This window comes from Gekko japonicus, unplaced genomic scaffold (assembly GCF_001447785.1).
Source record: "Gekko japonicus isolate JY-2015 unplaced genomic scaffold, Gekko_japonicus_V1.1 scaffold1947, whole genome shotgun sequence".
In the NCBI taxonomy this organism is placed as follows: Eukaryota; Metazoa; Chordata; class Lepidosauria; order Squamata; family Gekkonidae; genus Gekko; species Gekko japonicus.
The window spans coordinates 290,722-316,450 of NW_015159772.1; the positions used below are offsets into that span (position 1 = coordinate 290,722).

The following is a 25,729-nucleotide window of genomic DNA, read 5'->3' on the forward strand; positions in this document are numbered from 1 at the left end:
TTGCCATCTTTTCCTAATCTCTTCTGCTTCTGTTAGGTCCCTACCGTTTTTGTCCTTTATCATGGCCAGCTTTGCATGGAACGCTCCCTTGATTTCTCCAATTTTCTTGAAGAGATCTCTAGTCCTTCCCATTCTATTGTTTTCTTCTATTACTTTGCACTGTTCATTCAGGAAGGCCTCCTTATCTCTCCTTGCTGTTCTCTGGAAATCTGCGTTCAGTTGGGTAAATCTTTCCTTTTCGCCTTTGCCTTTCGCTTTCCTTCTTTCCTCTGCTATTTGTAAAGCCTCATCAGAAAGCCACTTTGCTTTCTTGCATTTCTTTTTCTTTGGTATGGTGGTGATTGCTGCCTCCTGTACAATGTCACGAACCTCCGTCCATAGTTCTTCAGGCACTCTATCTATCAAATCCAGACCCTTGAATCTATTCTTCACCTCTACTGTATATTCATCAGGGATGCGATCTAGGTCAAACCTGAATGGCCTCGTGGTTTTCCCAATTTTCTTCAGTTTAAGTCTGAATTTTGCAATGAGTAGCTCATGATCTGAACCACAGTCAGCTCCAGGTCTTGTTTTTACTGACTGGATAGAGCTTCTCCATCATTGACTGCCAATTATATAGTCAATCTGATTTCGGTGTTGACCATCTGGTGATGTCCATGTGTAGAGTCGCCTCTTAGCTTGTTGGAAAAGGGTGTTCGCTATGACCAGTGTGTTCGCTTGACAAAACTCTGTTAACCTTTGTCCTGCTTCATTTTGCTTTCCAAGGCCAAACTTGTCTGTTATTCCGGTTACCTTTTGACTTCCTACTTTAGCATTCCAGTCCCCTATGATGATGAGGACATCATTTTTTGGTGTTAGTTCTCGGAGGTGTTGTAGGTCTTCATAGAACCGGTCCACTTCAGCCTCTTCTGCATCAGTGGTTGGGGCATAGACTTGGATTACTGTGATGTTGAATGGTTTGCCTTGGAATTGGACTGAAATCATTCTGTCATTTTTGAGATTGTATCCCAGTACTGACCCCTGCACTCTCTTGTTCACTATAAAGGCCACACCATTTTTTCTATGAGATTCCTGGCCACAGTAGTAGATATAATGGTCTTCTGAGTTAAATTCGCCCATTCCTGTCCACTTAAGTTCACTGATTCCGAAGATATCGATGTGCCATCTTTTTGCCTGTTTGGGGGAGTAATTCCCCCCTGCTGGCTTGGCCACTGGCGGAGAGGGATGTTGGAAACCAGGGGACCCCCACCAGGGGGTCTGGTACCCCTACTGAGAAGGCCCTCTCCCGCATTGCCATCTGCTCAACCTCAGAAGGTGGGGGCACTTGAAGATGACCATGGTGGTCAGGTAAGTTCATAAGGGAGTAGGCAGTCTTTCAGGTATATTGATCCCAAACCATGCAGGCCTTTAAAGGTCAGCACCAGCACCTTACATTGTGCCTGAAGACAGATTGGGGAAATGGTGTAGATGGGCCAAGACTGGATTGATATGTTCCCTACGAATCACTCCAGCCCACATTCTGGCAGCAACTTTCTGCACCCAACTGATGTTTCTGAACACTTCTCAAGGGCAACAATATGACTGAAGGGAGGCTCTAGCAGTATTTGCCTAAAGGCCAAATTACATTTTTTGGGTGAATTTGGTCTGTGTTGTAATAACCTGTCTGTGTCTTCAAGATATCTTTATGTATAGATGACAATTAGGCTTGCCAAGTCCTACACTTGGCAACCCTAAAAGAAACCTTGACCTGGGCTGACTGGGGTCAAGGGGGAGGAGACACAAATTTGTTAAAACTGCCTTGCAAGGGGAAGGAAGTCTCGCTTTTCTTTGGGATGCACTGAGCAGAACAGACCTCTTGTCTGAGAATGGGAGCAGGCAGCCATTTTTGGACCATGCAGCTGGCCTAAAGAGCTGGGAGCAATTGTTAAGGTAATGGAAAATCTTTAGAGAACTAGGACACCTAAGGTAAAGAGGTTGTCCTAATTTTAACATGTAGTTAGGGCATGTTTTAGAGAAAGGGACAGAAGGGGTGCATTTTACCCATTTGTTTTTTTTGTTCTTCCTTACTTCAATCTGTTGTGGTGCTAAAAATATGCTTGTAAACATTTCCTTTTTCATAAGGAAGTGGTTCTCTGTACCATGTATACCCCAACTGTTTTGGACACGCTATTTCAAAGGGGAGCCCCAGGAGGGGGGAAGGCAAGCAACTGGCAACTGCCTATTCCCTCAGGGGTGCACAAGACATATCTGTCCCCATGGTAGCCAAGCACTGGGCTAGTGGGAGACGCTGAGGCAAGGCCTCTGAGCCTGGAAGGGGAGCTGAAGGTCCTGATCCCTTCAGTGGGAAATCGCTATACTGATCAGGTGTAGCCCCCCAGGGAGTTCGGAATCCCCTAGGAGGGCAGGGCAGAATGGGGCTTGCAGATCAGAGTGGGTGCATTCTGCCACAGAGACAAAAGAGGCTTACAACATTGTTTTACTCTCCTCCATTTTATCCTCACAGCAGCAACCACTTGAAGTGGGTTAAGATGAGAGTGTGTGACTGGCCAAAAGTCACCCAGTGAGTTTGCACGATAAAGCAGGGCTTCAGACATGCATCTCCTAGATCCCAGTCCAAGATACTAACCGCTGCTTTACACTAGTACACCAGCCAACTAACTTTACCTTATTCTTATTAAGGAACAGTAATCAGAAAAAAGCAAACAATGATCATATCATGTAGTCATCACTATGGAAACCACTATGGCAACACCTCTAACATCAAGGCCAGTTTATGTGGTATAATTATGTGTAATAATTGTGACAAAGGCCACTCGAAACAGCCTCTGTGTGCAGGGTCTTCCATATAGCAACTGTAAAGTAATTTGCCTCCATGATTCCCATTACTGCCATGGAATTTTTTTAAACAATGACCATTGTTGAAATCTGTTCCAGATTTTTTTCTGTCTGTCTTTATAAGCTGAATGGTTCCTTTTAGGAATTTAAATTCTATATTTTTTAATCTTTAAATCTTAAGCATTTATTATATTGACTGGTTGTATTTGAAAAATCAAGTTTTAAAATGTTCCTGAGATTGCATAGCAAAGCTAATGAACATTTGAGGAACAAATATATTTCCCCTCATATACACCTTGACAAGCTGTTTATCCCATTGGTCCATAATCCACATCACTGTATCTATACAGATTACCGGCTACACTCGTCCCTATCTTCACACTGCAGTAGATTGAGTCTGCACAGACTTGCCTTGTCTATAAGATTGAAAACAGCCACAGAGAAAAGAATTATTCTGCCCAATGGATGCAGGATCCCAGACATGGATTATATTGCATTTCTCTGAATTTCTGGGACTTTTTAGTTTAGTGATGTCAAAGTGACTTTCCAAATAACTTTTCTAAGTGCTTTATGATTTTTATGATAATCTAGGAGAAATTTTCTCACAGAATTTACAACTTTGGCCTAGGAAGCTGTCATATCATTTATTAGTTTACCACATACCTTCATCTGAGCAGGATGTAATGATTTGCTGCATCTGAACCTTATGGCCTGATGACAGAAAGGAAGTATTACAGACACAAGAGCAGGACTTTAGTCATGGTATAGAAATTGTCGTGATGGTTCCTGTCATTGCAAAAGCAGGTTATGCATTTATTTATAACATTTTTATGCTGCATTTCCACCGAATTTAGGGCCCACAAGGTGGTGACGAAGAAAAACATCAAAACCAGCTTTTAAAATACATATATAATTGTCCTGACAATGTGCCTCCTGCAGCCCGCCCCCCGCCGCCAGCTACCCCGTCAACGCCCGAACACCCCCCCCACAGGTGGTTCCACACTCACCTGGAGGCCTGGAAAGGCCGGGAGTGGGCCAACAAGAGGGTCCAGCCCTGGCATGACAATGCCGAGGCAACACAGCAAGCACCGCCCTGGGGCTGTCAGCTGCAGGGCGAGAGAGGAGCCACCACCAAGGGTGGAAACGGCCGCACCTCCGAGCCTGGTATCCCAGGCGCAGCGCCACATCCCGCCCCAGAAGATACGCCCAGGGCTGAGGCCCCGCCCGAGGCCTGGCATCCCCAACTAAGTATGGGGGCTGGGCAGCAAGAGGAAGAATGGAGGTGGGCTCAGGGGAAGTTAGGGGGAGCGGAGATGGGGACAAAAGGAGGGCAGCAGGAAGGGGCCAAGGAGGATTGCCCGTCTGCAAAGCCACGGCCAGAGAGAGACAGCTAGCGATCCAGGAAGAGTGAAGGCAGGGTGTGGTGATGTAACCCCCCTCCCCTGCTCCAGTGACTGAGGACCCTGCTGCCCTTGGGGTACAAGGCCACCATGATGGCTGAACTCCTGCAAAGCTCTGAATTTCCATCCAGTGACAGCGGGGGAAGGGGGTTCACCAAGTCACGCGACAATAATAACAACCGTGAAACTAAACTCTTACACAGGAAGGAAGGTCAGTGAGGGGATGCCAAACAAAACAGAAATTAATGAAATATAGACAGCAAATTTACAAAACATAAATTAAAAATAGACAATTCCATTTATAAATTTTAAATTTCAGTGTAAACATTGAGTTGTTGGAATTTAATAAAACCTGAATTTCAGTCACAACAGTTGAATTTTTGCACTGGAGCATATTGAAGTTCACTGAAATGGAACTCTCTAAAACTGTCAATGCAAATTTAATTCAAAATGCAGAAACATAAGAAAAGCCCTGCTGTAGCAGACCAATGGTCAGTCTAGTCCAGGGTCCTGTTTAAGTAGTTTAAGAGTTTAATTAGTTGACCAGGTGTCCTAGAATGTTCACAGCAGGGGCACAGAGGCAAAAGCTGATGCCCTCCAACAACTGGCATTTAGTGTTTTAGTGCTTGTAAATATGGAGTTCCCATTCAGACGTCATAGTTTGTAGGAGTTGATTGACAGATTCAAAATTGTTTAATCCTCTTTTAAAACCACTTACACTTTTGGCCATCACCACATCCTATGACAATAAGTTTCACAAGTTAATTATATATTTTATGAAGAAGCACTTCCTTTTACTTTTCCAGAACCTACTCCCCATCAATGTCATTGAGTGTCCCTGAATTCTTATATGTTGGGAGAAGAGAAAATGTTCTCTCTATCCACTTCCTCCACACAATGCATAATTATATAAACCTTTATGAAGTCCACCCATTTTGTCTCTCTCTTCTAAAAAGAAAACCTCAACCTCTTTAGCTTTTCCTCATAGTGAAGATGTTCCAGTTCCTTGATCATTTTGGTTTCCCTTTTCTGCACTACTTACATGTCCTTGATAGCATTTTTGAGATGGGGAAGTCAGATTTGTATGCTGCATTACAAACGTGGCTGTGCCATAGGGATGCTCTATACATGAAGCAGAATGAGTTCGCAGAATGTTGAGAGAAGAGATTGTACTACTTCAGACCGAGGTGGGGGTATACCACATTTGAATGCTCTTCTGGATTAAAAGAAATTCCCACAAGCAGCAGGGCTAAAACTTTTCTCACTCATATGCTAGTGCCTATTTGCAGACAGTTGATTACACAGGGGAACATTAAAAAATGATACCCCCCCCCCCCACCTTGTAGCCAGTAGCGGTATAATCTGCTTTATCATCTCCATTATCTTCTTCCTCACAAGCCTAGACTTACTGATAACAGGCTAATTGCCAAAAAGATCATTACTGCCAAAGAGTTTAAGTAATGCTCAAGGCATATCTGACTGCCCTTTTTGGGACAGATTTCCACTTTAATTCTAAATGGTAGTATCTCTATCATTCGGGATTCACACTCATTGGGTCAGACATCAAATTAATTTCTGCCAGGCCTGATAAATGTGATCAAGTCAATGACAATCTGTCATTTTTTCTACTTCCTTCTCATCATGTTTATTAAGGCCACTGGTTTTTGACTTAGGGCCATTTCTTGTGACACCAGTGCATGATTACTGGTATTGAAGGCCTGGTTTAGATGATTTTAAAAACATCACCCAAATTCGATCAATTGCAACTAGCCATGATGCCACCAGAATGGAAGCTCCGGTTCACGGGGGGGGGGGGAGGCAATAAATGCTAATTACTGGGCCAGAGGAAACTATTGCTTTTGTGGCCTACTTGTGGGTTTACCAGAACCATAAGGCTGTCCACTGCTGGAAACAATGTGCTAGACTAGACGGACCACGGTCTGATTAACTCTCCATAAGAATCTTTTATTTGGCTGCTACCCTTCCTTTCAGATTCAGTTCCTAAAATGATAATCCATAGCTTCATAATCTTCAGGTTCTTTCTTTCTGTACAAGGGCTCAGATTTGCCAGGTCTCCAATCCGGGGGGGGGGGGCTAGGTGTGGTTATACGCTTATGAGAGAAAGGCACTAGGCACATGTTCAGAGGTACACATCTCAGAACTGAGCTCTGATTCAAATTAAGCCCTGCTTGAAGCTAGACTACTGTCTGTGATACAAAGTGGGCTCCCCTTGATGAATGTTCAAAGGTTGCTTTTTGCAAAATACATTGGCAGGAGCAAACTGGAGGTGCTAGCTTTTACCATTTAAAGCCTGCTTTGGCAGCCTTTAGGCCCTTTCATGTACTTTTCCATTCTCCTACCACAGACTGCAAGATCCAATGAGACTGCCCGCTTAACTATAAATTATTGCCAAGGCCACATATGTGAGGCATTTTTGAGGGCATTTCTAAAGCCAAGGACTGCTTCTGGCTGGAAACATGCCAGAAAATTTTCATTTGATTACCAAATTCCAAGAAGAAGCAACAGCCTTTGGTTACAACCATTATTTCCTGCTTAGAAGTTCAGTGACTGTCCTGACCGCTGTTGGAGAATACAGAGCAAAACTGATCTTTTGTCTAAACCAGCAAGGCAATGCTTACCTTTCAGAAACGGTTTTCAGAGGACAGTGACTTGGGCTATATCGTGTTATTTTAGCTTTGCAATTTGATATTGATTTATTACAGTTGCTACCCACCCCAAGTCCTCATGATGGATCAGGCTCTGTAAAGAAACGTTCCGCTGCATCCTTATTTTCCCAAAGATCTGTATCTTGACAGTCCCCAGAGAGAAGCGACAGCATTTCAAATATGCATTTGCCATTCTGGGTACCACATATCTTATGCCTGCCATGGCTCAGGCCCATGAATGATGAGATATTGCTGCAATGTGGGAGATGGCCATGTGTTTGTTTTAATATGGCTCAATCTGCAGTTACATCATAGCATTCAGAAATACTGTAGGAGCACCGGCTGCTTCAATGGTGTCAGACTTCACAAGTACAGTAATCCAACCACAGTGTCTGAAATTGATTTGTTGACACCTCCATGCTGGTACAAGGAGATTTTTTGACAATTCATTATATGACTAGAGACGCTCAAGAGATACCCAAGAGATGGTGGACATTGCTGCAAATTCTTATTAGATTCACTGAATTGTTAATTTTCCTTTTATGCCCAAATTTCTGGTGATGCTGGGGTTGAGGGACAAAATTTGGGGGGAGTGGTCATCCTGGGGCCCAAGAAATCTATCACAGTGTTGCTGGTATACAGCTAGAACTTCTGCAACTAGGGTGACCAACAGCCCTGGAGAAAATGTGTCTTGTTCTAAACATGCAATAGACATTTAACAGAGTGGTTTACCCCCATGGCATGAAAAACTTTGGTTGCCCATTTCCACATATTAATCCTCTATTAAAGGGCCTGTTGGCAACTCTGTACACATCCTTTCATGATGCATACAGAGTGATTATAAAAAGAGAAGGGCAGACCACAAGCAGCTTGAAGGAAGGATGGGGTATAAATGTGAGGAAAGGGATGGGGAAAAATTTATATTGCACATTGAGAGATGCAGTCTGCTACCAGGAAGTCATGTGATTTCTTTGCATATGATTTAGAGATGGGTTTGGGTGGTATTAACACATTAACACATGGAATTCACTGCCGCAGGAGGTGGCGGCGGCTACAAGCATGGACGGCTTCAAGAGGGAATTGGATAAACATATGGAGCAGAGGTCCATCAGTGGCTATTACCCACAAGGTGGGTAACTCTTGGTCTGGGGCAAGTGATGCTCTGTATTCTTGGTGTTTGGGAGGGGGCAACAGTGGGAGGGCTTCTAGTGTCCTGGCCCCACTGCTGGACCTCCTGATAACACCTGGCATTTTTGGCAACTGTGTGACAGAGTGTTGGAGTGGATGGGCCATTGGTCTGATCCAACATTGGCTTCTCTTACGTTCTTATGTATGAGGGTCCCTGAGGGAATCCCTGGCTTGGGACTGGCCCAGGCTGGCTCTTAGCAGCCTTGCAGATTTCTTGGGGAAAGTAAGAATTACTGCACTGGGACACCAGCTCTGTGACAGCTGGCATTGCATAAGAAGCAGCATGGCTGTGCTTTGTCATTAGCACAATGGGGAGCGTTTGCCTGAGTAGCTGCACAAGGCCTAACGTTTGTTCGTGAAAATTCAAGTTGCTACTAATAACAATGCATTATGTTTGTCATTTTAAGTATTTATTTATTTATTTATTTAATTTCATTTATACCCCGCCCTCCCTGCACACAGGCTCAGGGCGGCTTACATAGGCACAAGGTGCAATAGCGGTAAAACAGGTTAAAACAGTTAAGACTAAAATTCACATCAAACAGGATACATGAGAGACTATAAATACATACTCTCCATTGCATATCAGGAAGGGATCAGAAAGAGGGGACGCCATGGGCCATGATGTTCCAGATTACCAATCGGCCCAACCTGGCGATACTGCTCTGCAGTTGCACAGTGGTGGTAGTAGCGGCGGCTCCTACTCAAAATCCTGGTGGAAGAGTTCCATCTTGCAGGCCCTGCGGAACTGTAAGAGGTTCCGCAGGGCCCTGATCTCTTCCATGAGCTCATTCCACCAGGTAGGAGCCGCCACCGAAAAGGACCTGGCCCTCGTGGGAGCAAGCCTGGCCTCTTTAGGGCCTGGGGTTACCAGGCGGTGTTGTGACCCCGACCGAAGTGCTCTTTGGGGCCTCTGTGGGGAAAGGCGGTCCCTCAGGTATGCCGGACCCTGGCCATGTAGGGTTTTAAAGGTAACCCCCAGCACTTTGAAGCGAATCCGGTACGCTATAGACAGCCAGTGCAGTGCTTTCAGCACAGGTTGGATGTGTTCCCATTTAGGGGCACCCATCAACAACCTGGCCACCGCATTCTGCACCAGCTGCAGCCTCCGAATTTGTGACAAAGGCAGCCCCATGTAGAGAGCGTTACAGTAGTCTAGCCTCGAGGTAACCTTCGCATGGATCACTGTGATAGAAGGTTGCCCTGGCAGTGGCCGCCACCTGGGCCTCCATCATTAAGGTGGGGTCCAGGAGCACTCCCAAACTCCTAACCTCCAAAGCTGGCACAAGAGGAGCCCCATCGAAGGCCGGGAGCGGGAGCCCCAATCCCATACCACCCCGACCCAGGCACAGGACCTCCGTCTTCGCCGGGTTCAGTTTCAACCGGCTCAGCCTGAACCACCCAGCCACGGCCTGTAGGGCCGGGTGAAGATCTTCTGGGTCGGAGTCCGACTGGCCGCCCAACATCAGATAGAGCTGGGTGTCATCTGCATATTGATGACACCCAAGCCCATACCTCTGGACAATCTGGGCGAGGGGGCGCATATATATGTTAAATAGCATCGGGGAGAGTACTGCCCCCCTGAGGCACTCCACATTCAAACAGGTGCCTCCGGGACTACTGCTCCCCTAGCACAACCCTCTGTCCCTGACCTTGGAGAAAAGAGGCAATCCATTGAAGGGCGAGCCCCTGAATCCCTATGTCGACAAGGTGGTGGGCCAGCAGCTGATGGTCGACCGTATCAAATGCGGCCGACAGATCTAACAGCAGCAGCGCCGCCACACCGCCTCGATCCAGATGTCTACGGAGGTCGTCAGTAAGGGCGACCAGCACTGTCTCCATCCCATGCCCCGGGCGAAAGCCAGATTGGAATGGGTCAAGGACGGAAGCGTCATCTAGGAAGCTCTGTAACTGAGTTGCCACCGCCCTCTCGATCAGTTTGCCCAAATAGGGCAAATTGGACACCGGCCGATAGCTGGCCAATTCAGCCGGGTCCAAAGTTGGCTTTTTCAGGAGAGGGCAGACCATCGCTTCCTTGAGTGCCTCGGGGAACCGCCCCTCCAAGAGGGACTTGTTGATAATCTCCCCCAAGGCACCTCGAAACCCCTTGTGGCCTGCTTTAATGAGCCAAGAGGGGCACGGATCAAGGCTGCAAGTGGTTGGACGCACAGATACAAGCAATCTATCAATTTCCTCCAGGCTGAGCTGGTCAAAGCCCTCTAAACCCGGCGAAGCCATGCAAGGGGCCTCAAGTTCACTCACTGTATCAACTGTGGTGGGGAGGTCACGGCGGAGCGTCAAGACTTTATCCGCAAAATAGCTCGCAAAAGCCTCACATGTCCAATTCCCTACTATTTTGTCTGCCCTGTGGCAGAGCTGTCAATGACCGAATCGTTCTAAATAATTGGGCTGGGCGTGAGCTAGCGGACACAACCCTAGCTCTCTTCGCCGCCTTGACTACCATCTCATAGGATCTCATAAACGTCCTATAAGATGCTCTTGTAGCCTCGTTGTGAGTTGCATGGTGCGTCTCAGGGTTTTGAGAAGCAATGCTCTCCTCCAACCTCACTACCCAATCCAAAAAAGGCTATTTCACCTACACCCTTTCCTGCCAGTCCTGCAAAATGCCATTGCTGCCTGCCCTCTGCCAAGTTTTTTTGGGGGGAAATTATAAAGGTACCCAAAGGTGCCAGTAATGTTGATGCTGGAATCAGGGCTACATAATGATGGCTATGGTTAACACAGATGTTGGAGTACTGATAAAGGGCAGCTAATTGTCACATATTTAAATTAATATTACATTTTTACCACCTCGTAGGAGTACAGGCATCATTTGGACTTTCAATTTCAGGCAGCAACACATTCTGAGCCCTTAGATACAGGCAGAGGATAGTTAAACTCCTGAGAGTCTCTCTCCCTACACAATAAAGTTTCTTCTAATGAATATTAGTATGCAGCATGACAGAGTGTATTTCTCACATGGATGGACATAGGGTGAGAGGAAGTGACATACCTTGAAGGTCATTTCCTTGGTATTGCCGTTGCCTGTTGTTTCTGTTCCCATCCCTTAGAAATCCTACAGAATGGAAAGTTATAGCATGAGATTCTAAGAGTCCATTTGAGTGTGCAAAAACCACATGTGTGGTATATGCTGTGGAGAAATCTCCCCTGCTCACTCTGAGTTTTAAAAGTGTGTTTTTTCCTCCTCTCTGGAAATGATAGGAAGCCAGTTCAATTGCCTCCTAGATTACATCTATACCTATGCTAATTGCCCAGGCAGAAAAACCAACTAAGGAATTTGGTGCCTGGAAGTCTCCAGGCAATTGGATATTTCCCAGAATGCCTTCTGGGAGGGCTCCCAGGATGCACCTGCGACCTAGTCAAGAAGGTGGAGGTAGTGATATAAAGGGGGTGGAGACACAGGTTTGATTAAAAAACACCCTTGCTCTGAGGAGGAGGGGTCTCTTAGTGCTGATTCTTCAAAGGGAACAGACCTCTGAGTGATGGTCAGTCCTGGCAGCCAACTTTTGATGATCTGTGGTCTCCCAGGTAATGGACTAGATTGGAGCCTTGTAATTTTTAAAGATCACTCGTGCCTGCCCTATTTCAACATCAGTAAAGTTATGTCTAGAAAAGGGAAAGAGGATTGCAAAATGGGAGCCTGTAGTAGGAAAGGGAAATCAAGCAGAAATTACCTGTTCTGAAAATGGAAATGCCATTCCACATGCCAGTTTTTATTAACCACAACATTCTGAATATTTTGGCAAAGAGAGAGTTGTTAGGAAGTAGAGAAAGAGGAAGAGCAGTTAAGAAACAGACGTAAAGAAATGCTTCCATGACTAGGAAACACGGATTTCTCAAAAATCTTTTGGGCTTTGCAACCATCTGCCATTAATGCATGCCAGTTTTCAGACTTTCTCCCATAATTATGAGAGCAATGAACATACTCTAAAAAACAACAACAAAATCTAAGAAAGCATGAAATTATGCAGTTTACTTAAGTTACATATGGTTTGCAATATGAACAATCCTGCTATTATGTTCCCCTACCATGATATTTATATATTTGAGATGTGATTGGTTTGGCAAGTCACTGGCTAGGGAACTCAGTTGTCAGACCTCATCATGAAATAAAATGAATAATAATAATGACCAGAAAATAGATTCAGGTGGGTAGCCATGTTGGTCTGAAGCAGCAGAACAAAGTTTGGCCTTAAAGGTGCCACTGGACCCAAACTTTGTATTTGATAGCCAGATAAGAAACACAGACAGTGAAAAATTGATCGTATTTAACTTCGTATATATAATCATTGTCCCGATGACGGGACCGCTGCCCCCCTCCCGCGATCCCAACGAGACCACCCCTGACACCGGGAGGACGGCCCCTGGACCCACCTCTACTCACCTGGGACCCCGGGAAAAGTCAAAGTAAGGCAGCCGGGGAGGGCGCGGCAGCAGCTCTCCCGTCGGCCCCAATCGGCATCAACAGCAGGGATACCGGGAGATCACCCGAACGCGGCCAGATGGCCACGCTGGGCCAGAGGCCTGGCGCGAGAGCACGCCAGCGCACCTGGGCACCACGCCCCATCCGGAGCCGCCCGATTGTACTACACCCGAAGCAGGAAGGAATGAGGGAGAACAAGGCCCCTCCCAGGAGCCGGCGTCCTCAATTATGTAGGGGGTGGGGCTGGGGAAGGGAGGAGGATGGGGAGAGCAGAGAGAACACTGGGAGGCGGGAGGAGAGGATAAAAGGAAGTGGCTATAAGAGGCCAGGGATGATGACCTGGATGGAGGAGACGGCATTGCAGAGCAGAGAGAGGGGCAGTGCCATACATCCAGAGTGAACATAGTGGCAGGGACGGTGATGGAACCTCCTTCCCCATTCAGGTGTCTGAGGCCCCTGCTGCTTGGACAGGCGGGTCACCAAGGTTGCAGAACAACAGGGGGCTGGAGGAATCCAGTGGCAGCGAGGGGGAGTCGTCAGGGTCATGTGACAATCATGCCAGTTAAAAAAAAAATCAAATTACAACATGCTATTCCATCATGAGAGCCAGTGTGGTGTAGCGCTTAAAGTGTTGGACTACGATCTGGGAAATCCAGGTTCAAATCCCCACTCATGCCATGAAAGGTTGCTGGGTGACCTTGGGCCAGTCACATTACTCTCAGCCTAGCCCTCACCTGGATAACCCCAGGATAGCCTGATCTCATCAGATCTCAAAAGCTAAGTGGATCTCAGAAGCTAAGTAGGGCCCACGTGGAGGCAGGCAATAGCAAACCGCCTCCGAATGTCTCTTGCCTTGAAAACCCTACAGGGTTGTCAGAAGTCAACTCTGACTTCCTAGTCCGGTACAGGAGCTTCCGGTACGGCGCGACGACGGGCGGACGCTCGGTTAGCTCTGAGCCGCCTGACCCATGTTCGTTCTTTTTCGAGTCTCCCAGGACCCGGGAGAACTAGTCCAGCCCTCCTGGAGAGAGGGTTGGTGCAGGGGGTGTTTTCTTTTTGCCCCCCCCATAACTATCCATCATACCACTTGTGTTCTGAGCAGGCACTTGGGAGGGCTTCTGTTCTCCATTTCGAAGCCCAAGAATATCTACAAGGTGTTTTTGAGAGCTAGGAGTTTGCCTTTGTACTAACTTTTACTAACTAACACTAGCTAAAGCATCACAGAATAGTGATCACAAGCTTCACCAGACTGGATGTTAAGAAACACAATACCACCCAAAGAAAGTGCCCCCACCCGCCATTGTTTCCAAAGGACTAAAGTCAAAACAGAGAGTCTCTGCAGTAGAAACGGAGGGGGGGGGGGGACTTTTGAACCCCAGCAGAACCAGTGCAATGTACAGAGTACCCAGCATAATATTAAGAAAGATTTGCTACTATACTACTGTAAATACATCCTGTCATCAAGCAGGACAGGGATGCGAAGGTTTTGAGACCAAGAAGTGAAAATTGGGGGGGGGGGACACACAGAAAAATGAAGGTGAAGGGAGGCAAAAATGAATGAGAAACATGTAAAAAGAGGGAGAGAAATTAAGAGAGAGAAAGATTGTTTTATCTTGCTGCAACACTCTAACTACTATTTTGCAAGATCTGGCTGAGCTGGGTTCAAGGAAAGGAAGGAAAAAAGGCTAGACTATTGAAGAAAATGACCTGCAGAGGCTAGGCTATTGGAGAAAATGATCTGCAGGCTGGCAATTACTGTAGCAGCTATCAGCACGATCTGTTAAGGAAGTTTGGTTGAGTCTTGGAGAAAAGGGAAGCTTAGCTGATCATAGAGCTTTTTGCTATGCTCAGACTTCCCTCCGCCCCTAGTGGCCACAGCCAGAACTGCATTTTAAAAATAAAAAGACACATGAACACATGTTCCCCAGTGAACACATGAAGCTGCCTTATACTGAATCAGACCCTTGGTCCATCAAAGTCAGTACTGTCTACTCAGATCGGCAGCAGCTCTCCAGGGTCTCAGGCTGAGGTCTTTCACATCACCTCCTACCTGATCCTTTTAACTGGAGATGTCAGGGACTGAACCTGGGACCTTCTGCGTGCCAAGCAGATGTTTGCCAGTGAGCCACAGCCCCTCCCCAACTGGAGGCAGCAGGACGATGCTGGCTTTGAGGGTCCCCTTCAAAAGTAGGGTTGACAGGTCCCTCTTGCCTGCTGACGGGCGGATGAAGGGGACGTTCTGGGAATGGGAAGTGATGTCACCCCCCATTCCCCCCAAAAACAGTGACATTGCATGCAACATGCCTGCATCACCTGGAAATGACGTCGGCACATTGGGAACATTGGGGGCGATGCTCTGGATTTTGACAAAACTTGATAGTAAAATCAGCATTAAACCACAGAGTTTTGCCCAAAAGCCTGAGTGTCACCCCCGATGTCGCTGATTTCTGGGTAGCACAGGCACGTCACATGTGACATCACTGCTTGGGGGGATTCCCTCCTGCTGGCCAGTTGGCCAGTGGCAGGCAGGAGGCCACAAAATCAAGGGATCCCCTGCCCCCGCCACGCAAATGGCAACCCTACAAGCCTTCCTTAAGCTGTGCCCAGGGCAGACCGCCCCCCCCCCCCAGTACTCCACTGGCTATGCTTCTTGTTCACTGTCAATTTAGCCGAACTCTCCCTTTCAGTTTTGAGATTTTTTCCTAAAAATTGAAAGCCTGTTTTTGCAGCATCAAAGGACCAATTCTGGAACAGTGTTTGCTCGTCTATATTTATGTGGCTGGTTAGTTTTATTATTATGGTCTTAAGACCAGCATACATAGTATGAAAAAGAAGGAAAAAGCAGAGATTATGTGGCTGGAATTTAAATAATATACAAACCCTTTGAAATGAATGAATGAACCAAAGGGCTGGCCAGAAACAAGCAAACAAAATTCTCCAAGCGTTGGCTTAAGAACTGCGGAATAGTGGTGCCAACTCTGCCTTGGGAATTTCCTAGAGATCCGGGGGTAGTTCCTGGGGACAGTAGAGTTTGGAGAGAGGAGGGAGCTTAGTGGGGGGTCAGACGCCACAGAGTTTGTACAAAGATCCCATTTCCTCCAGGGGAGCCGATCCCTGTAGTCCGGAGATCAGTCGTAAATCCAAGAGAATGTGTTCATACTAAAACTGCTCTGGAATAAATATTGCTTAGATTTAATTAGTGCATGCCAATCATACGCATGTGTATTCAGAAGAAAATCTTACACAGATCAATGGGGTTTGCTCTGAAATAAGTCATCCTAGAGCTGCAAACTAACAGGAGTTTACAGCAGGAACTGTTCAGCAACTTTTTATCCTACACTACTGCTGCAAAAGGGAGCTGCGGTGGCTCAAGTGGTTAAGACGCTGAACTGCAGGCTGTGGAAGGTCGGTAGTTACGCAGTTCGAGCACCGGATGCCGCCTGCGGGTGAAAACAAGTATGGCAACAGTATAAAGCAACTTCCTGATCAGGTTTGGTCACTCTTGTGTCTGTCTGCTTCGCCACACTCATGGGGGGTAAGGAAGGCTCATTGCACCCTGACTCCTCCGTTCCGGCCACATGACCATGGAAACGTCTTCGGACAGCGCTGGCTCTTCGGCTTTGAAACGGAGATGAGCACCGCAACCCTAGAGTCGGATTCGACTGGCTTTCGAGCAAGGGAACCTTTACCTTTACCTTACTGCTGCAAAAGCCAATGAAGCTACTTAAATGTAAGCAAAAGAACAGAAATTTAACTGGCTTTCAGATCATGGTATTGTTTTAAATTTTAAAATACTAAAACTTTCGTCTGCTTTTATTTCATTACAGGCCGTCTGATTAGCTTTCCGAAGTTTAGTGTGCTGAGTGATTAGCAGGATAATAGAAATAAACAACAAACATTTCATGAGTACTAGAAGCACTGAAATGTACTGAGATCCAGTGTCAATACTACTTAGGCATAGCTCTACATCAGCATCAGCCAGATATCACCAGAGTTCGCTAGATCAGTTTTATTTTAAATCAGGTGTTAGGGTAGCTGTTGAGGTAATTTATGTTGTGCTATACCCCTAAAAACAAATGCTGATAGATCTGCACGTTTCTTTATCTGTGTTACTACAGGTACTCACTGAAAATCAGTTGGAAAAAAGATTTAACATCCCAAAAAAAGTTTTTAAAAAAGAGTTCAATGCTACTTCATGCACAAAGGTTTATGCCACAATAATACTGCAGTCCTCAGCAAAGGACTTTGTCCTTGTAGGTCTGCTGAAATCCCTGTCAAGGATTGCACTGTAAATTTTTAAGGTGTGCTAGACTATTTGTTTGCTTCAGCAGGTTATCCAGTTACCCCTCTAGAAGGTGTTAAACACCAGACTTTGAGTGCGTTCAGACGCGCCGTTTGATCTGGTGTCGTGACAGTTCACCAACAGATTTTATATGCACGATCACACAGTCAACATCTGCCTCCTGTCCCCAGCCATTGGTTTCTGGCTCAAAACCCCTTTAACCCAGAGTATTTTCTTACCAGGTCCCAAAGTGGTGTTTTCTCAGCTCTCCCGTTTCAAGCCGCATTTCCCCCCTGTGTGATTGCTCCTCCAGTGTCAAGCCACTTCCAGTTTAAACCCCCTCCCCACTCGAAAACTGCCCGTTTCGCCTGCCTCTTTTTTTTTAGTGTCGGCAGTACATGCATAGGCGGAGCTCTACTACCGTGTTTAGAAAACCGACATTTAAACGGTCACTTGTTTTAGAGTTTAGATGAGTTCGGGATTTCACGGAGGCCATTTTTGGGTCAAACATTTAAAGGGAAGTCTTTTGTTGGAGGGGTTGTATTGATTCGTCCTGGTGATTCTGCACATGCGCCATGGTAGTTTTGCGGCCCCCATTCTATGAATGAGCGCCTATGCGCATGCACAAACTGAGAAAAAAATTTAAAAACCCGCTGACTCATGCCTCGCGTGTCGGTAGTGTGGACGCCAGGGAGCGACGTGACTGCACAGTGAGGTGGGATAAGGGAGGTAAGTGTGATCGCGATTATCCAGATCAGATATAATCCGGTCCGAGCAGTTTAACCTGCTCTCAGCACGCCGTCTGACCGCACCCTTTGTCTCCTTTTTGTAATCTTGTAAAACAGCTAAACTGAGGCTATTGTACTTCAGTCACATTATGAGAAGACAAGACATACTGAAAAAGACAATAATGCTAAGAAAGTTTGAAGGCAGCGGGAAAAGAGGAAGACCTGACATGAGATGGATTGACTCAATCAAGGAAGCCAGGGGCCCCAGTTTGCAAGACCTGAGAGAGGCTGTTAACAACAGGACGTTTTGGAGAACATAAATTCATAGGGTTGCCATGTCGAAAGCAGCTTGACTGCATTTCACATGCACACGTTCACAGTAGTGCACCATAGTCACTGATGTTTTGTTTCTGAATGCTTTTTATTTCTCAGTGTTTTATTGCTCAGTGCAAAGTGCTCTGTGAATTGGTTGTGTAGTACACATTTACATTATGGGACCTTTTCCCTCTCATAATGACTGCATCTCTACAGTATGGATTAAGTTGCGCAAAATGTCTCTTTCTGCTTACTGCCAATCTGACCACACAGTGGCCACTTTAACAGCATCTTCCACATGCAGAAGAAATCCGATACCAAGTACTTATAACTTTGGCAGATGGGCTGTCTGACTCTGTTGCCATGAGGAGTAACTGGAATTTTGTACCAGAGAGCTAGTGTAGTTGAGTTGCTCAGAGTGTAAACTGTGAGCCAGGTGGTCCCTCATTCAACTTTCCTCTCCATCATGAAGTCAGTGTTAGTGCCTTCCTAAGCAGTGTCACACCCTTCTAAGTCAATTGAAGTCAAAGGACTAGCAGTAGCTTTATGCAAGCCACTATTATCTCACCCCCTAATCTGCAGTAGGGGTGCCAAGAGCCATCACAAGCCCCCAAAGAAAGATTCCCTCTGGGAGCTCCACCACCACTGTGGCCCAGCTCAAGGATGTAATATACGTGACTTGCCTGGCTTCAGGGGCTCCCAGGGGGCCAAGTCCCCCAGAATTTGCCCACCCCATTCCCCACCCTTTCAAGGGTCCTGAATATTGGTGACCTATTGGACAGTTAGAATACTTTCTGAGGCAATACAAGTGAAGTTTTAAAAATACCATGTAGTCCACCAAACACTGCGCTTTGCATACATAGTCTTAGAAATCTGCATAAAAGTCCAGTAAGCTAGGCAATTGTTATATTGCAGATGAAGGACTAAGAAAATAGTGCCTTACCTAAATCCACTAGTGTACCATTTGGACATGCTGTTATTATGATTAATTCATATTGCGTGGGATAGAGGAGGCATGCAAACCCAGTGTGTTTCAATGTGAATGAGAACCTGTTTGTCATGAGTGGAGAGAGCCATTATGGGCAGTAGAAAAATGCAATTACCCCCCAGAAGGATAGTATCATACTCTGCCCTCCTTATCCTCATTGCTTTGTATCTTTTAATCACCTTCCCTGTGGCAAATGGAAATGCTTGTTTCACCAACTTCCAGGATCCAGTGTCCTAATTCTTTGTCAACTGGGGTCTCCCCCCCCTCCCCCAGGTCACTCATTTTATTTTATTTTTTTCTACAGTGAAAGGAGGGTACTTGGATTACCATTAAATGATGCCCCCTGCAAAATTATGATTCAGATTTTTTATGCAACTGCAGCTATGAGTGGATCATTCCAGTGTTTAATCATACGCATATGCATACAGTCATATAAACACACACGCCATTCAAGCATTTGTTCCATTTGTTTATGATGGCAACAGACTGGAGATTGAATTACAGAATCATTGTACTTCAGCCCACTTTGTGGCTTTGTCTGCAGACTGAGGGCATTTTCTGAATGACACTTGGGTGGTTTCTTGTACTGTAAAATCACACATTGAGGACACTGTTGACATATTACCCTTATAACAACCATATGTGATGTGGTGATTCCTTTCCACATTCCTTTACATGGGCTTCCCCCCCCTGTATGCCACAGAGATACCTTGTGTTGCTTTGTATACGTGTATAAGATTCTCACCCCATGCCAAGTTTTTTCACTTCAGGGTTGGTAAGAAGTAAGTTGAAAGTTTGCAAACAGAGCTAAGACAAAGGGATTTTCCCATATTTTGTTAAGAGTGTGTATGTGCATGGAAGGGAAGTAAGTTGTCTCCTTTCATCCAGCTTTTAGTTAATGCTTCTCACTGGGATTGCATGCACTGCCCACCCCTGCAAGCTGCCACATCAAGACAGATTTCTTTACCTTGGCCTTGGTGTGAGGCGTGGCTCTCCGTCTGCTGGTCTAACTGCAGCCTCTGCACGGTCCTCCTCTTCTCAGGCTGGACTATGAGCAACATATCTAGAGCTACCGCACTGAGGTCTTTTTGAAACTCCATAGTACCCATTGTGCCTCTCCTTCCTTCCTCAGAGTTGCTACTACTGCTGCTGCTGCGGCTGTCAGAGGCGGTGGGTATTTTCCACCCTTTGAGAAGCAAGTGCTCCCCTCACCCAAATTAAACACACATATACACACACAGACAAACACACACACAGCTTTTGGCTGACCCTGCCAAAGACACCGTTAGTGAGTGCCCTGCAGAGATCTACCCTAATGAGTAGGTTACAAGTCACCTTTGAAAGGAAATCCCAGCAGGGATCCATTTCCTAAACCTGAGGAAGGAGACACATTTCAGGGAGAGAGAGAGGGAGAGAGAGTTCTAGTTTCAGAACATGCTCTCTTCAAACCCCCTCCCTTTCTGGCTGCCCTTTCAGCTTTAAGCCCTTGCCCACATGTAAATCCTGCTAACACCACTGTTGCTCTCGGAGAATTTGCTTTGTGAAGCTTGTACAGCCCCTAAAAGGACTTCTCCTGGGTACTTCTCTTCGCCAAACCCAATGTGGAAACTTAAAACAAAACTAAAAAGGAGTACATAAAAACAGCAAAAAAAGCACAGCACTCATATTGCCTTCCCCCCCACCCAACTCACAAAGAGCTCAGGATAGCATACATTGCTCCAATCTTCATCTTCACAGCCCTGTGAGGGAGTCTAATCTGCGATATAGTGGTGGGCCCAAGGTCACCCACTAACCTTCGCTGCTGAGCAGGGATTTGAAGTAGGCCTCTCAGTCTCTCTAGTCACACACTTCACTGGCTTCCACTTTACCACACCACACCCTGACAAGGGATGCTGTTTGTGAATGAAAGCATTTGGTATTAAGTCCTTGAGTACTGGCTTTGAGGTAAAAAGGGCAATCCCAGTTATTTTCAGAAACAATACAGTTTCTTAAACATGTTTAACAACAGAAATACTAAGAAGAGAGACTTTTGCAGTGCTTCAGAAACTACACACTTTTGTGGCAAGATGCATGTTTCTCTAACCGTTGCTCAGTTCTTGTGTCAGAAACAGAGAACATGGAAACAATGGAGATGTCTCAAATTCTTAGAGTCTCCCAGTCCAAAAATGAGAGTCCAAGAAGGAGCCCAAGAGACATGGTTTAGTACTTATAAGCGACCTAGTTTAGTCTGCCACTGTAATGGGGAGTGAGCGCTGGCTTCAGAATCCTTTCTAAATATATCTTAGGCCTCCATCCTGTCATAGTCCAAGCTGGCAGCTGAGTGATGTTTGGCCTGTGGTCTCAGAGGAACTGGAACACCTGTGCATTCAAGGACTCTACTGCAGCAGAGCCACACAGTTTTATACTTTTGCAGAACTTGCTCATCTCCTGAATGCCAGCCCCATGCCTCCAGATCATAAGCTGTAACTGGGTTTAATGTGACCAACTTCCTCAAAGCACCAATTGTCGGTGGCATTTGAGGAAATAATTGTACCCAAGCATATCAATACGCAGGATAGTTTTGAGACAAATATGTTATTCTTGAAAACCATTATTTTGCATTTCCTTCACTGGTATTTGCATTGCCATAATAAAAAAGCCACACCTGGAGGAGGGACCTGCTTCCTTTGCTACTCAGGCACACTGCTTGCTCCCAGCTTTTGTTGACATTACTCAGTTGGTATGGCAACAATTATCCCAAGATCTCTTTTGTTGTTCAGTCGCATAGTCGAGTCCGACTCTTCGCGACCCCATGGACCACATCACGCCAGGCCTTCCGGTCTTCCGCTGTCCTCTGAAGTTGGCTCAACTTCATGTTCGTTGCATCTATGACACTGTCTAATCATCTCATCCTTTGCCGTCCCCGTCTTCTTTGACCTTCAGTCTTTCCCAGCATCAGGGTCTTCTCCAGTGAGTGCTCCCTTCTCATTTGGTGGCCAAAGTATTTGAGCTTCAGTTTCATTATCTGGCCTTCCAGGGAACAGTCAGGGTTGATTTCTTTGAGGATTGACTGAATTGATCTTCTTGCAGTCCAAGGGACTCTCAAGAGTCTTCTCCAGCACCATAGTTCAAAAGAATCTATTCTTCGGCGCTCGGCCTTCCTTATAGTCCAACTCTGGCAGCCATACATGACTACTGGGAATACCATTGCTTTGACCATGCGGACTTTTGTTGGCAGGGTGATGTCTCTACTTTTTATCATGCTGTTTAGGTTCGCCATCGCTTTCCTCGCAAGGAGCAGGCGTCTTTTAATTTCATGGTTGCTGTCACAGTCTGCGGTGATCTGGGATCCCAGGAACGTGAAGTCTGTCACTACTTCCACGACTTCCCCTTCTATTTGCCAAGGAGTGATGGGGCCAGATGCCATGATCTTAGGGTTTTTTTTTAATGTTGAGCTTCAAGCCCACTTTTGCGCTCTCCTCTTTTACCCTGAGCAAGAGGCTCTTTAGGTCCTCTTCACTTTCTGCCATTAGAGTGGTATCGTCTGCATATCTGAGGTTGTTGATCTTTTCCCCAGCAATCTTAATTCCCGCTTGTGATTCATCCAGGCCAGCATTTCGCATGATGTACTCTGCATATATATTAAATAAGCAAGGTGACAGTATACATCCTTGTCGTACTCCTTTTCCTATGCTGAACCAATCAGTTGTTCCATATCCGGTTCTAACTGTCACTTCTTGGCCCTTATACAGGTTTCTCAAGAGACATGTGAGGTGGTCTGGTACTCCCATCTCTTTAAGGACCTGCCATAGTTTGTTGTGATCCACACAGTCAAAGGCTTTAGCATAGTCAATGAAGCAGAAGTAGATATTTTTCTGGTACTCTCTTGCTTTCTCCATAATCCAGCGAATGTTGGCAATTTGATCTCTAGTTCCTCTACCTCTTCGAAACCCAGCTTGTACTTCTGGTAGTTCTCTATCCACGTACTGTTGAAGCCTAGCTTGTAGGATCTTGAGCATGACCTTGCTAGCGTGTGATATGAGTGCAATTGTGCGATAGTTTGAACATTCCTTGGCATTGCCCTTCTTTGGGATTGGAATGTATACTGACCTTTTCCAATCCTGTGGCCACTGTTGCGTTATCCAAATTTGCTGGCAAATGGAGTGCAGCACTTTAACAGCATCATCTTCTAAGACTTTGAATAGCTCAACTGGAATACCATCACCTCCACTAGCTTTGTTGTTAGCAATGCTTTCTAAGGCCCATTTAACTTCACATTCCAGGATGTCTGGCTCGAGGTCAGTGATTATACCGTCGTGGTTGTCAAGGACATCGAGGTCTTTCTTGTATAGTTCTTCTGTGTATTCTTGCCATCTTTTCCTAATCTCTTCTGCTTCTGTTAGGTCCCTACCGTTTTTGTCCTTTATCATGGCCAGCTTTGCATGGAACGCTCCCTTGATTTCTCCAATTTTCTTGAAGAGATCTCTAGTCCTTCCCATTCTATTGTTTTCTTCTATTACTTTGCACTGTTCATTCAGGAAGGCCTCCTTATCTCTCCTTGCTGTTCTCTGGAAATCTGCGTTCAGTTGGGTAAATCTTTCCTTTTCGCCTTTGCCTTTCGCTTTCCTTCTTTCCTCTGCTATTTGTAAAGCCTCATCAGAAAGCCACTTTGCTTTCTTACATTTCTTTTTCTTTGGGATGGTGGTGATTGCTGCCTCCTGTACGATGTCACGAACCTCTGTCCATAGTTCTTCAGGCACTCTATCTATCAAATCCAGACCCTTGAATCTATTCTTCACCTCTACTGTATATTCATCAGGGATGCGATCTAGGTCAAACCTGAATGGCCTCGTGGTTTTCCCAATTTTCTTCAGTTTAAGTCTGAATTTTGCAATGAGTAGCTCATGATCTGAACCACAGTCAGCTCCAGGTCTTGTTTTTACTGACTGGATAGAGCTTCTCCATCTTTGACTGCAAATTATATAGTCAATCTGATTTCGGTGTTGCCCATCTGGTGATGTCCATGTGTAGAGTCGCCTCTTAGGTTGTTGGAAAAGGGTGTTCGCTATGACCAGTGTGTTCTCTTGACAAAACTCTGTTAACCTTTGCCCTGCTTCATTTTGCTTTCCAAGGCCAAACTTGTCTGTTATTCCAGTTACCTTTTGACTTCCTACTTTAGCATTCCAGTCCCCTATGATGATGAGGACATCATTTTTTGGTGTTAGTTCTAGGAGGTGTTGTAGGTCTTCATAGAACCGGTCCACTTCAGCCTCTTCTGCATCAGTGGTTGGGGCATACACTTGAATTACTGTGATGTTGAATGGTTTGCCTTGGAATCGGACAGAAATCATTCTGTCATTTTTGAGATTGTATCCCAGTACTGCCTTTTGCACTCTCTTGTTGACTATAAAGGCCACACCATTTTTTCTACGAGATTCCTGGCCACAGTAGTAGATATAATGGTCTTCTGAGTTAAATTCGCCCATTCCTGTCCACTTTAGTTCACTGATTCCTAGGATATCGATGTTCAGTCTTGCCATCTCATTTTTGACCACGTCAAGCTTACCTTGATTCATAGATCTTACATTCCAGGTTCCTATGTAGTATTGTTCTTTGCAGCATTGGACTTTCCTTTCACCATCAGACACATCCACAACTGAGCGTCCTTTCGGCTTTGGCCCAGCCGCTTCACTCTTTCTGGGGTTACTTGTACTTGTCCTCTGCTCTTCCTCAGTAGCATATTGGACACCTTCCGACCTGAGGGGCTCATCTTCCGGCGTCATATCTTTTAGCCTTTTGATACTGTCCATGGGGTTTTCTTGGCAAAAATACTGGAGTGGGTTGCCATTTCCTTCTCCAGGTGGATCACGCTTGGTCTGAGTTCTCTGCTGTGGCCTGTCCGTCTTGGGTGGCCCTTCACGGCATAGCCCACAGCTTCATTGAACTGCGCAAGCCCCCTCGCCACGACAAGGCTGTAGGTTACCAGCAACTTAAACTGGACCCAGAAATAGGCAGCCAGTGAAGGGACCTCAGGTATGTCCCTAGACCCAGAAAAAGTAGGCACTGAAAAGACTTTAAGGTATTTCCTATCCTCTTTTAGGCTTTAAGATTTTTTTGTTTTGAACAATGCTAGCATTACCAACCTCAAGTTGGAGCTTAGAGGTCTTCTGGAATTATGACTGATCTCTGGGCTTCATAGGTCAGTTCCCCTGGAGAAAATGGCTGTTTTTGAGGGTGGACCATATGGCATTATGTCATGCTGAGCTCCATCTCCTCCTCAAACCCACCCCTCCAAAGGCACCACCCCCAAATCTCCAAGAATTACCCAATCCAGTGCTGACAACCCTAGCAATGACAGACACCTTCAGCTGCATAACTTTACCTGCATCACTGAGAACAGCTATCTGATGCTCCTTCTCAAAGTGAAGCTTGATGAGAATTTTTTTTTGCTGAGCTACAAGTCTAAACATTGCAAAAATGTTTTGAAAACACAGACTCTTTCTTGCACACCAAAGGGTATTAGGGTCAAAGAGCTTAAAAAATTACAAACTGCCCTAATTCTTGACCAGCTAGAGCTAGACCATCCCAAAAAGAACATTTGAAACAATGTGCCATCAATGACTTGATTGTGGTGGACCATGATTCCAATCAGAGGGCTGGGAACAGGAATCTGGAATAGTTTTCTTTCCCAGTGTTAGAATTCTTCATGAGAAATACCTCAGTGGAAAAGCTTCTGCTTTGCATTCAGAAGGCCCCATTTTCAATCTCTGGCATCTCCAATTAAAAGGAAGTGATGTGAAAGACCCTGGAGAACCTCTGCCCATCTGAACAGACAATACCAATGGGCTGATTCTGTATAAGGCATCAGGTTGCCAACCTCCAGGTGGGGCCTAGAGATCTCTCT

The 25,729-nt window shown here is 45.8% G+C and overlaps 1 protein-coding gene across 1 annotated transcript in view; it reads right to left on the minus strand.

Moving 5' to 3' along the window:
- The window catches only part of KY (kyphoscoliosis peptidase), a 41,990-nt gene extending 21,775 nt beyond the window's left edge, over positions 1-20,215 (minus strand). Inside the window, exons 1-3 of the mRNA XM_015406655.1 lie at positions 19,814-20,215; positions 11,103-11,165; positions 3,499-3,546 (exon numbers count right to left, since the gene is read on the minus strand). Of these exons, the coding sequence (XP_015262141.1) occupies positions 3,499-3,546; positions 11,103-11,165; positions 19,814-19,955 (253 nt within the window). The 5' untranslated portion in view covers positions 19,956-20,215. The remainder of the gene's footprint in view (positions 1-3,498; positions 3,547-11,102; positions 11,166-19,813) is intronic.
- Positions 20,216-25,729: the final 5,514 nt, after the last annotated feature.